This window comes from Tachysurus vachellii, chromosome 22, assembly GCF_030014155.1.
Source record: "Tachysurus vachellii isolate PV-2020 chromosome 22, HZAU_Pvac_v1, whole genome shotgun sequence".
NCBI lineage: Eukaryota > Metazoa > Chordata > Actinopteri > Siluriformes > Bagridae > Tachysurus > Tachysurus vachellii.
In genome coordinates this window covers 4,527,536-4,540,824 of record NC_083481.1, presented here as the reverse complement: position 1 = coordinate 4,540,824, position 13,289 = coordinate 4,527,536, and the positions used below count along the sequence as shown (strand labels likewise).

Here is a 13,289-nt window from a genome sequence, read left to right as displayed (position 1 = left end):
ATTACATAGTGCCCTAGATGCCAAATCATAACGTGTTTTCAAAAGTATTGGCTTTTTTTTACTTTGAACTTCTTCTGAATCGTTCTTTGGAACAGAAAAATAATGATGAATTTCTTAATGAAATAAAATGCAATGTCTTTTTATGTGTCAAAGGAAGTGCAGTATTCTTTGTGAAATAGTATTTTATTGACCGCCAGACATCTCTCATTCACACAATAACAGACAAATGACACACAACCAGGAACACCAATATTTCCTATATTTACCGCCAACTTTCCCACTTCTGTTAAAAAAATAAAGCAACACGACATCAACAACAACAACAACTCTTGGGCTCTATAGCCTCAGGTAAAGTTTAGGCTGCACTCTGAAAACAAGTTCCGCTCTAACACCAACTCGAAATGTGTATTCAGATATATTTCAGGAAAATGCTGAGACAATACTGTAGAGACTACGCGCTGTTGTGTTTTGTTTACTTGTCTGAGGCTGATATGATTCTTGCTGTAAGCCAATGCTAAACTCTCACTATGTGTTTGGAGTGAACTGCAGTTGATTATGTGGAGTATGAAGGAAGACAGACGTCTTACCGAACCGTTGACTGGTACACCAGGTCTTCTCTCCTGCGATAGTCCTCCATGTGGGAATAGTTGGTATTAAACATGGCATCGTATGTGAAAATCTTCTGTTTAATTGTGCCTCCATCTGTAACCTGGTAAGGGGAACAACAGGAAATGGAGGAAGTTGAGTTTTGTCAGAGCAACACAGTGGTTTAACATTTGTAGACATTTATTATGTAAAATTGATGTTCTGATTTTAATTGTTTTTTTTTTTTGTTTGTTTTTTTTTAGGAAACACATCGGAAACAGAGCTTCAGAAGCTGTAATAATGAAGAATTACAGCTCTGTATGGTAGTTGGTTTTCTTTCTTTCTTTCTTTCTTTCTTTCTTTCTTTCTTTCTTTCTTTCTTTCTTTCTGTATTTACCTATCCATTCCCTTTGTTCCTTCCTTCCTTCCCTGACTTTGTTTCCTTCATTCCTTCATTTTCCTTCCTTCCTTCTTGACTTTGTTTCCTTTTTGACTTCATTTCTTCCTCCCTTCCTTTCCAATTTCCTTCCTTCCTTCCTTCCTTCCTTCCTTTCTGACTGCATTTCCATATTTCATTTCTGACTTAATTTCCTTCCTTCCTGATTCAATTTCCTTCCTTCCTTCCTTCCTTCCTTCCTTCCTTCCTTCCTTCCTTCCTTCATGACTTCATTTCCTTCCTTCCTTCCTTCCTGACTCAATTTCCTTCCTTCCTTCCTTCCTTTCTTCCTTCCTTCCTTCCCTCATGACTTCATTTCCTTCCTTCCTTCCTTCCTTCCTTCCTTCCTTCCTTCCCTCATGACTTCATTTCTTTCCTTCCTTCCTTCCTTCCTTCCTTCCTTCCTTCCTTCCTTACTGATTTCCTTCCTTCCTTTCTTTCTGATTTAAGTTCCTTCCTTCCTTCCTTCCTTCCTTCCTTCCTTGCTTACTTCTTTCATTCCTTTCTGTATACACAATATTAAAGGATCATTGTTTAGTGATAAGTTATTTCACTTCAGTTATTTCATTTATCATCATAACAACATTTTAACAACAACAGCAGTCGTTATTGTTCTTATTCCATGTTCACTGGCCTCAATACAAGTTGCATTTCTGAATAAATGAACAGAATGGAGAGACCCAATGAGGACAAGGTTCATTATACAATGTTGAACTAGCCACTCATATTTTTTTCTTTTTATTGGAGAAACTCCAATGTATATGTGTTGTATATATAGAAAACACAAACAATTCCAACTCATGCTTTAACCCTCAAACAGGATACACATAGGATACTTAAGCATACTGTGAGGCTTTATTATCGTTCTGATTTTAAAGAGGCAGAGGAGAGAAGAATTGAAAAGGGCTCAGCAAAAAATGCTTTAAACATGATGTAATCAGCGAGCAACTACTTATGTAGCATTAGGCACGTAGCTCGCTATAACACAGCGCGCTAATCATGACTGATGCTTCAGCTGAAAATTGTTGGTGGCTAAACAGTCCGTGGCTCTGCGGGAGGTAATGAATTGTGACGAGGTACTCAGAAGGTGAGGGCTAATTCAAGGCACCACTCACTCATTTTGTCTGTTTTCTACACTCTCGACATGTTCGCGGAACACTATTCTTATCTGCTTATTTCTACAGGGAAAGAAAGTCAGTCTGTTTAGCATCTGAATGACTTGTGAGTTTCTGGCAGACATATTAAAAGACAGACAGAGGAAATGCATGAGACTGACAGCATTTTAATGGGAGTGTCAGCACTCAATTTGAAGCCCAAGAACTAGCTGAAGGAGAATGGATTTCCAAAAGATTTTTCTCCTTTTATCATATTCACGGCTGCTGTAAATATGTCTTCGTAGCTGTGATTACTTTTTCCTTGTGGATGGCCTCTGCGTTCTCGACATATTTATAAGCAGGCTAGCCAGGTCTGACACAAATCAGTCATGTGCCATGTTTTTGTCTGTATCACTGAAGCGTCGAGGACAACGTCATATCCGGGACGCATCCATCCACCCTTTTGTGCCAGCAGAGGTCCTGTTCTCTGCTCTGTCCTCATCACATCTTAACCACTTCCTCTTTACAGACTATACAAAGATAGAACTAACAGTGTCACTGCGAAGTCTTGCCAACTTTAACGGTCTTGTATATTTTCACCCTCAACTTTTCCATTTTTTCAAAATTTGTCATTTGTCTGTTGTATTTATAAATTTGACCACTGGTCTTGTTTGGACTTGAATTTTGTATTCATAAATAAATAAATAAATAAATAAATAAATAAATAAATAAATAAAGTGATTAATTCCTGCATACGTTTTCTTTTTTACCATGTAATTTACAATTTTCATTTACACAATACATTTAAGAAAGTTTGCATGCTACAAATATATATTTTGAATTTCCACAGAAGAGTTAAGTAAACAAAAAAATTATTTGCACAAGTATTCACCCCTTGGCACCTTTTAATTTATATTTCTTGACAAATTATGTTGAAAATGGTTATTCAGGACATTCTGAATTACAATTCCAGGGAGTAATGTGGTAAAAGTTCAATACTTATGCAAGTATATTGTGGCATGATTCAAAGAAAAGCTCCCTGGGCAAGTGAGTCACATCAACCAGCCGTTATGTACCATCACATACAGCTGGATAATTGGTCACTGGTGAGATTTTTCGGACATTTTGTGGTTCATGGATCTCTGAATTGCAACCCAGTTAATGGAGAAGTGAGAACATTTACAGCAACTTTCAAGACACCTGTGACACTTTGTCCTGACTGCATTATTACAGGCAAGGTAGGTGGTAAAAAAAAATGACATGAAAAATTTTCTTCCTACCTACCTACCTACCTTCCTTCCTTCCTTCCTTCCTTCCTTCCTTCCTTCCTTCCATTCCTCTTCATTCATGCATTCATTAATTCATTCATTTGTTTATTTGTTTGTTTATTAATTTTTTTATTCCTTCCTTCCTTCCTTCCTTCCTTCCTTCCTTCCATTCCTCTTCATTCATTCATTCATTCATTCATTCATTCATTCATTCATTCATTTGTTTATTGCTTACTTTCTTCCTTTCATTCCTCTTCCTTCATTTGTTTGTTTATTTGCCTGTTTGTTAGCCCCTTCTTTCCTTTTCCTACCTTCCTTCTTTTCTTAATTCCTTCCTTTTTGACTCCATTTCCTTCCTTGCTTCGTTCCTTCCTTCCTTGCTTCCATTCCTCTTCATTCATTCATTCATTCATTCATTCATTCATTCATTCTTTCATTCATTTTCCCTTCCTTTCTTCCGTTTCTCTTTCTTCATCTGTTTGTTTGTTTATGTTTGTTCACTCCTTCCTTCCTTCCTTCCTTCCTTCCTTCCTTCCTTCCTTCCATTCCTCTTCATTCATTCATTCATTCATTCATTCATTCTTTCTTTCTTTCATTCATTTTCCCTTCCTTTCTTCCGTTCCTCTTTCTTCATCTGTTTGTTTGTTTATGTTTGTTCACCCCTTCCTTCCTCTTCCTTTGTTCGTAATTATTTTCTTTTGTCCTTCTTCCTCTCTTCCTTCCTTCCTTTCTTCATTCCTTCCTTTCTTCCTTCCTTCCTTCCTTCCTTCCTTCCTTCCTTCCTTCCATATAACAATGTTAAACAGTACTACAATTTTGACTCTGTTTGATTCTGCCTTCCCTGTAAGTGTCTATATTCTGTAAGTTTTGATTTTAGAAATACAATTGCCTTGAATGTAACACAAATCTCTTTTTTTGTAAATCATCTATTCAAAAATACTGATAAAAATGGAGGTGAAAAAAAAAACCAAAACAAAAAAAAACACATACTATCTCTCCTGATGTGAACTCACACTTAGTCAATGCACCATCTGACATCCTTTTGTCCACTTTGCAGATCACATGCAAAGATGAAGCACTGATTTCACACACAACTCATTGTGGCCTCGCGTTCCTGTGTGGAACGGCCCTCGGTAACCCCTCAGCCTCGGGGGAACTTCACTTCATGCCTCCAGCTAGCACAAGCAAACTAGTGGTGCATCGACTTATAATTGCTCGAGCACTGCACACTAAGGAATTGGGAATAAAATGAATGCACAGGCTAAACTATCCGAGGGCACGGGGTAATATTTACTCAGCCAGCACAGATGTTAAGTAGCTAGAGACCTGTGTTGTTTAATTAATTTTGCTTTGGTAGCTCTCACTAGCGCAAACCTTTCGTTCAAGTGTGAAATTAAGTGCATTTTCCCCTGTAGAGGGGTTGAGGGCTTCCATCTGTCCATAAAGGTTATAAAATACACAAACTCGTTTAGACAAAAGCTGGATGTAAAACAGCCCCAGTTTTGGTCTTGTGGGAAAGGTAGGCATTTAACGGTCGTTGTTACTAAGTCATTACTCTGGATGTAAATAAACCTTTCAGTTGTGAAAAAAAAACAAAAAAAAAAAACCTTTGTTTTGTTTAAACATGGGAAAAATTAGGATTGGACATCGTAATTTAGAAGTACAGAGACGTTCATCACACACAAAGCATAAAGCCGCTATATGCAGATGACACAGCAAAGCCTAAGCAAAGAAAAAGCAGCAGTTCCTTCGCTTATAAGCGTGCGCTGTACCCTCTGTGGCTGTTGGGTTGTTCTACAGCTCACACCACTTCACCTAAGGAGCTGAGCTCTCTGGCGTCTCCGTTTAGACACAACGCTTGTCCAGGCCATCTGCTCATCTTCATGATCGTGAAACTCCGGGACGCAAGCTTGCTAGGATTATCACACCATCTCAGTGTGAGCTTGAAAACAGGCAAAGCAGTAAAAGGTCAAGAACTAAAAAACGAGTCGATATTTGGAACGATGTTGATTCAGCTAAATGCTGAATATGATTTGTTTTATTGTTTTATATTCAGATTAAAGGTTTAAAAATGAGCTAAGCTGCAAGAATTACAATAAAAATGCCAAGGTCACGCCGACACCTTGTCCCTGTTGTGGCCTCGTGATGTTTTGAGTTGTTTCTGAGGAAATTTCTGAGCAGAAGTCTGCAAACTTAGATGAAAGATGAAGATGAAATGGTGGTTGATGGTCGATAGACAGAAGTTGTGGCAAAGCAAAGTGTTTACCTACTTAATGTTAATCGATTTACATTTACAGCATTTGGCACAGTGACTTCGAGCTTTGCATGTTTTACTTACACATCCGAGGTTGGGGGTTTGATTCACGCCCATTTCCTTCCCCAGTCTAAAGTGCTGGACAAGTGATTGTGGCATGTGATTGACTGGTAACCCGTATAACGTTTCCCCTGCCTTGTGCCCTGTGTCTCCTGGTAGAGACTCCAATCCTGTATTCCTTTAATCCTGTGTTCCTTCCATTCCTCTTTGCATTCTTTTGTTCATTTGTCTGTTAATTCTTTCCTTCATACCTTCCTTCCGTCCTTCCTTCCTTCGTTCATTCATTCCTTCCATGACTTTTCCTTCATGTTTTTCATTAGTTTGCTTGTTCATTCGTTCGTTCGTTCGTTCGTTCGTTCCTTCCTTTCTTCCTTCCTTCCATTTTTCCATTCCTCTTCATTCATTTGTTTGTTAGTTTGCTCCCCCCCCCTCCTTCCTTCCTTCCTTCCTTCCTTCCTTCATTCCTTCCATCTTTCCATTCGTCTTTAATTTTTTTTCGTTCGTTCATTCGTTCGTTCATTCGTTCATTCGTTCCTTCCTTCCTTCCTTCCTTCCTTCCTTCCTTCCATCCATTCCTCTTTGTTCATTTGTTTGTTAGTTTGCTCTTTCTTCTTGCTTCCTTCCTTCCTTCCTTCCTTCCTTCCTTCCTTTTCTTTCATTTGTTTGTTTGTTTGTTATTTCCTTCCTCCTTCCTTCCTTCCTTCCTTCCTTCCTTCCTTCTTTTCATTCGTCTTCTTTCATTTTTTTTCGTTCGTTCGTTCGTTCCTTCCTTCCTTCCTTCCTTCCTTCCTTCCTTCCTTCCTACCTACCTTCCTTCCTTCTTTAGTTTCTTTCTTTCTTTCTTTCTTTCTTTCTTTCTTTCTTTCTTTCTTTCTTTCTTTTTATGTGATAGAAAGAATTGAAAAATAAGAAAAAGAAAAGATGGTATATGAACTCATGTCCTTCCAGTCAATAGTCCAACTTAATCAGCGAGTGCTGCTAGCAACGAAATCTTTCCGCTGAGTTCTAAGTGGGTGTGTTCAGTATAAATGACAATACAATGCAGAGAATTTCCCTTTAACTCATAAGCATCATGTAGATGCTGGAAAAACGTTAAAAAGTGGTAAACATGTTCTCCTAGTGCTGACTGAACTGAAGTGCTTTCTCTGAGCTCTAATTTATGTTTTAAATGAATGGTGTAGTAGATGTTTGGGTCACCAGAAAAATAACTGACATACATTAGATCTGATTGTACGTAAACTGTGGACGTGGTGAGTTTTTACCTACATCCTGAACGACAAGAAAATGCACAACCCGGCGACGATCAAGAACCGACATCCGCTTGTATACACTCTGAAATGAGAAAGCACTCGTGTGTATTTGAGTGCATATGAAAATATTAGATAAGCAGCGGGCGCTCATCAATCAGCAATCACATCATGAGTGGCAGAAGGGGTGCACGGCAAAGGTTATTACATTCCTTCTGATAAACAAAACCGAATGACGTGTGTGTGTGTGTGTGTGTGTGTGTGTGTGTGTGTGTAGGGTGAGGGTGGGGGTTTGGCTATGTATTCCAATTTTTTTTTATTGTGCCAGGAGAGGAAGACGATAAAGAGAACAGGTGCCAGAAAACAGAAGACGCCTCGTTGATGAGGTTATTACCAAACATAATAATAGTGCGGAAGGTAAACAAGTCAGCAAATGGAGGTAATTGTGATTTTTAACATGTTAGCAAGGTCAGAAGTGTTAAGAGTTGATTTTATTCAGGAATGTTGTAACAATAGGAGTAAAAAAAAAATGTTACTCATGTGTCTCTGCACATTTTATGAGCCGTTCATTCAAATGGACTCGGATCTCTACAAGAAATGGCATGTGTCCCTGTGGGCCGTGTCTCTTCAACTACAGCGGCAGGAAAAAAAAACTGGAGAGTAAAAGTCTCTGGTGCAGCAAAATGACAGAGGAAAAGACTTTTATTGCGCTTTTTTTTATTTTTCTTTCCTTGACAGTTCTTTGTGTTGTAGCCTATCACTTTGATGCAAGAAAGAGATTCAAACAACTAAAGAGACAAATAAACAACAACACACACACACACACACACACACACACACACACACACACAAAAGGACAGAGAATTAAGTGTAATGAAAATTTAATTTCTATCTAATTTCTTAAAGGTTCCAAACTCAACAGAAATATAGCATTTCTAGTCAACTAGTGTCTGTCAGTCACTGAATCTGTAACTGAATCAGTGATTCAGCTAATTAATGGTCACTTAGTCAGTGAATCAGTTGAGCAGTTATTGAATCAGTCACTCAATGAATCAGACATTCATTCAATGAATCAGTCGGTCATTGAATCAATCGGTTAGGTAGTTATTGAATCAGTTATTCAATGAATTGGTCAGACAATGAATCAGTATGTTAGTCAATGAATCAGTCTGACAAATAGTGAATCATTCAGTCAGTGAGTGAATGATTCAATCAGTGACTGAATGATTCAGTTACTTGTGAATAAGTCAGTCCTACAGTATATAACACAGCTAGCCAGACAGTCGGTGAATTTTTCAGCGAGTCAGTGAATGATTCAGTTAGTGATTGACAGTCAGACCGTCATCAAGTTCATCAGTCACTCACTCAGTCAGTCCTGCACAAAACTCAGGCTGATGTGGGAAAGTGTGGGTCAGTGGGAAAGTGATGTGGGAAAGTAAAAGAAATTCACTTTTATCCTCATCTGCATGATCATCAGGTTTTTATTACTTTATTTTCACTTAAAACTTGGCAAAGGACCTGACAAGTGATTTGAGTTTTAAAAAAAAGAGAAAGAAATGCTTGTCAGCAGTTTGTCACCTTGAAAATAATGTTGTCCTGCCTGCCATTACATTTAGAAACTAAGACACAATATTGATATAGAAAAGCTATTAAAAGCACATGAAGGCAGGTGGAGGAACGAGGAGGAGAAGGAGGCAGGAGCGAGTCCTCTAAGAACTCTGCATGGGCTGCAGATGCAAATTCCCAGGGTTATCCTGCCGGAATTATTTATACAGCAGCCCTGAATCATCCTCACATCCTTCATGATACACACACACACACACACACACACACACACATCAGAGGACACTGTTTTAATCTGGACATGACCTGATCTCAAGTTCAGTGCCAAACAGCTTGCAGATGGAGCAAAGCCTTTTTTTTTTACAGACTTATATTTATATTTATTTATGACTTATATTTACAGACGGGTTCTACAGAGATGCCTCATATTTTTTACAATACAGCCTCATTAACATAAATATATATCCAACAAACACATCATTACTAGTGCTGAACATTTACGGTTCTCTACGTTGTTCTGAAATTTGAGCTAAACATGCAAGGATGCAACACTGGAAAATAACACTCTGTACACATCCAGTGCATGAAGGTACGCCGATTCTTTGGTAAACAACCTTTGTTTGCCATTGACCTGGTTTCATCTTTCAAGCGACGGCTTCGACGACATAAACGCAGCGCCTAAAATCCGAGGCACCGTGCCAGGAAGCAGAAATGTAATCAAACCGATGCCTTTCCACATCACAGAGGGAGCACGGCCGCCTCCTGCTCCTCTCTACAGAATGAACAATGTGGGATTATGGGTTTAATAAGATTTATTGCTAGTCTTTGAGTGATTTGCAAATTATTGAAAGTTGAAAAAAAAAAAAGAGAGAAGAGATGATCAGCGCTTTGTCCTCGTCCTCACATTACACAATAGCTCATCTGCATGGTAATTTGCATAATATTGGGCTCATACAATAGACAAAATCATATTTCCTGAGGGAACAAGGGGTTTGTTCAATGATATATGAACACCTCAAAGCATGGACACATTAAGTAAAAGTACAACAGCACAAGCACCACGTACAAGTGTGTGTCTATTTAAAGAAACACGGTAAAACCTGCAGTTAAAGCGACGCCACGCCACCTTTCGGTAGCAAAATCCTTTCTAAAATCCTACACATGTCCTTTAGATATTTAGTACATTTGAAGATTTCTAAAACATGAGGGATCTCAAGGGTTTCCCCGGATCCCATTCAGTCTCACAGCAGATTGTCTTAAATGTAAATTAGACTTCAGTGCATTTGAGATTTGGTATAAAATTTCATATGAATCACAAACACACACACACACACACACACACAAACACACACTACCTGAATTCTTTTCAGCTAACAGCACAATGGCTAGTAATTGTAAATGTGACATTAGCAAACAAACAATAAATGGAACAGCAAATGAAAAAGTGCAACAACAAAAGAAAAAAAAAAAAAAAAAAAAACTGGAGAAGGGAAATTAGCTCCTTTAAGCAAAATGTTTTGCAAATGTTTTCCAGCCATTAAAAATGCCTTTGACAAAAGACTAACATATTAAAGTCATTCTTCTGGCTAGATCAGGAATCCGTCTCGAGGGCTTTCGATTCTCATCCCTGTCCTGAGTTTGTGCTTCCAGGGGTTTCCTCTGTGTGCACTGGTTTCCTCTGATAGTCCAAAGATGTGATTTATAGGCTGATCTCTGATCTCTAAACTTTCTGTTCTGTATGTGGTCATTGTACCATATGTCTGTCCAGGGTGACCAGGCTCCCTGTGACCTTGTGCAGGATAATCAGGATGGTTGGATGGATGGATGAAAGGAAGGAAGGAAGGGTGGATGGATAGATGGATGGATGGATGGATGGATGGATGGATGAAAGGAAGGAAGGGTGGATGGATGGATGGATGGATGAAAGGAAGGAAGGGTGGATGGATGAAAGGAAGGAAGGGTGGATGGATGGATGGGTGGATGGATGGATGGATGGATGAAAGGAAAGAAGGGTGGATGGATGGATAGATGAATGGATGGATGGATGAAAGGAAGGAAGGGTGGATGGATGGATGGATGGATGGATGGATGGATGAAAGGAAGGAAGGGTGGATGGATGGATGAAAGGAAGGAAGGGTGGATGGATGGATGGATGGATGAAAGGAAGGAAGGAAGGGTGGATGGATGGATAGATGAATGGATGGATGGATGAAAGGAAGGAAGGGTGGATGGATGGATGGATGGATGGATGGATGAAATGAAGGAAGGGTGGATGGAAGGTTGTAAGGATGGATTTATGGATGTATGGAAGGATGGGTGGATGGATGGATGGATGGATGGATGGATGAATCAATTAATGGATGGATGGATGGATGGATGAATGGAAGGATGGAAGATAGAAAGGATGGGTGAATGTATGGATGGATGGATGGAAGGAAGGAAGGATGTGTGGATGGAAGGTTGGAAGGATGGATGGATAGATGGATGAATGTAAGAAAGGAATGATGGGTGGATGGAAGAAAGGAAAAATGGATGGAAAGACGGATGGACGGATGGGATGATTGAATGAATGAATTAATGAATTGATGGATGGAAGGATGGATGGATGGAGGATATTTCTATATATGGAGACTTCTCGGATACCTTACATAAATATACCATAACATTCTTCTTCCATACAGGGGAAGGAAAGAGATCGCTTTAAAACTAAATTGTAAAAAAAAAAACAAAAAAAAATAATAAAAAAAAAACTTTGTCTAACTTTGTGTTTCCTGCCCCCCCACAAACTGATTCACCTCAGTCCTGTCTCACTCTCCTCTGCCTCTAGGTGAGTGCTGTTGTCATGCAAACTCTCTTCCTATATAAGTGCATAAATGTCAAACCACAAACTTTTTGTAGGCGTACTTATATAATAATGCAGTAATGAGGCATGTAAGCACAGCGAGACACTGAATTCTCATATTTATATCCGGACGACTTCGCTACCTCACGATCGCTGTCCGAAAGTGATGCCTGTACCTGTCCTTGAGGTGAAAAAAATAAAACAACAACAATGCGGTAATGAGGAAACACCACATGATGGCTATCAGGGGGTGGCATTTGTGTGTCAATCCAAAAGGCAGGCCAGAGCTGTGATTGGCTCAGGGAGTGGCAGACAGATTAGGACTCGCCTAAACCTCCTAAGTGCGCATAGCTTTCTTCCTAGTGGACCCAAAATCAGGCTGGATAAAGGGAACAATTGTGTGACAGGCTGTGATTTGAGTCCCACTAGCCTGCGGTGCAATTTATATGCTTTTTAAAGGACGATTTTGCAGATAGGTTGCAAAACGTACTGCAATTGATCTGAAATCCAGTTCAAAAATTCACATGAAGTAGTCGATGATCTAGGCTTCCTATATCACAACTGGTCATTCTGGACATTGTATTTTCTGGATTGCATTATAGTTCGAATCTGGCTTTTAATTTATCCAATTTATTATCCACGTTCAGATGCAACATGCGTAATATGGATTAAAAGCCATCATGCCAGTGTGTGAGCTTAGAGCGTGATGCATACAGTATTGACAACATAACTATACGCTCAGACACGGATAAACATTGACAATCTATACACATCAAACAGAAACAAAGGCCAAGGTTGAGATCAGAAAGTGGCACGAACACAAAGCATGGTTACGTACACTATACTATACAGTACAAACACTATTAATCAATTCATTCATTCATTAAAAATACTCTAGGCATCATTAATGTTCAGCGTTTTGATCCTGAGTTTGAGTTCCATGAGCAAAATGTTCTCTTATAAATGAATCAGGTGCTGAAATACCTCTTAAATCCTGTTCAAACATGAACATCACGTTGTTCCTACGCTGCACTGGTCAGTCTGGACATTTCATCCTTTTTGGATTGAATTAAATCAATTTGGCTTCCAGGTTTTTCCGGTCCATGTGCCCTAAATTTTAATGTCTGTGTGTGTGTGTGTGTGTGTGTGTGTGTGTGTGTGTGTGCATGCTTTCAGCCCTGCTATGGTCTGCTTTCCCATTTAGCTTTTAATCCCATCCTATTGTTGATTATTTTCTAAGGCCTTCTCATTGTATTTTTTTCCCCAACAATTACAATATATCTATAAAAAACATGAGCATCTCTTCCTTTTTATCCATTTACAGTTACATTTAACATCATTATATATATATATGTATAAATTACATTATGTTCATTTTTTTTTTTACTCTTTAGCCCTCTTTTCTGTTGTCTTATGTAGCTCTGTGTGTTTATGTAGCACCCGGGGTCCTTTCATTTCGCTGTGTACTGCATCAGCTATACTGTATATGTCTGAAATGACAATAAAAGCCTCTTAACTTAAAATTGTTAAATAATAATGTCAGTCTGCTTATTGTCAGGTTTAAATTACGTGGCTCGGCCGCCATAAGAGATCTCGTGCGAGTTGTCGTTACAGAAATGATAATGTACTGTATTAAGAGGAGAGCATTAATCCACTATAAACTCTATGACCTGAAATATTGCCAGAGCTACAGTTATGAATAAAAATGAATGAATGAAGTTTGAAAATGGATATTACAAACTATTCTATTCTGGGTTTGTTGTGATCATGTAATGATGATCTTGTTCCACAATGTTTTTCCTTGACTTTGATTGACAACGTTCCCAAATTCCAAACCCCCTCCTGATTGTGACGATGCTGCGTCTCGTTTTTGAGCATGAAACGCTTCGAGTTCTAAACCCAAAACGAAAAGACTCGACTTCCTGCTTTCCAGACGTTCA

At 38.9% G+C, this 13,289-nt stretch overlaps 1 protein-coding gene across 1 annotated transcript in view; it reads right to left on the bottom strand.

Annotated features, from left to right (window-relative positions):
* igsf21a (immunoglobin superfamily, member 21a) overlaps positions 1 to 13,289 on the bottom strand; it is a 284,131-nt gene that overhangs the window by 113,714 nt on the left and 157,128 nt on the right. The window contains exon 3 of the mRNA XM_060858045.1: positions 588 to 709. Within this exon, the coding sequence (XP_060714028.1) occupies positions 588 to 709 (122 nt within the window). The remainder of the gene's footprint in view (positions 1 to 587; positions 710 to 13,289) is intronic.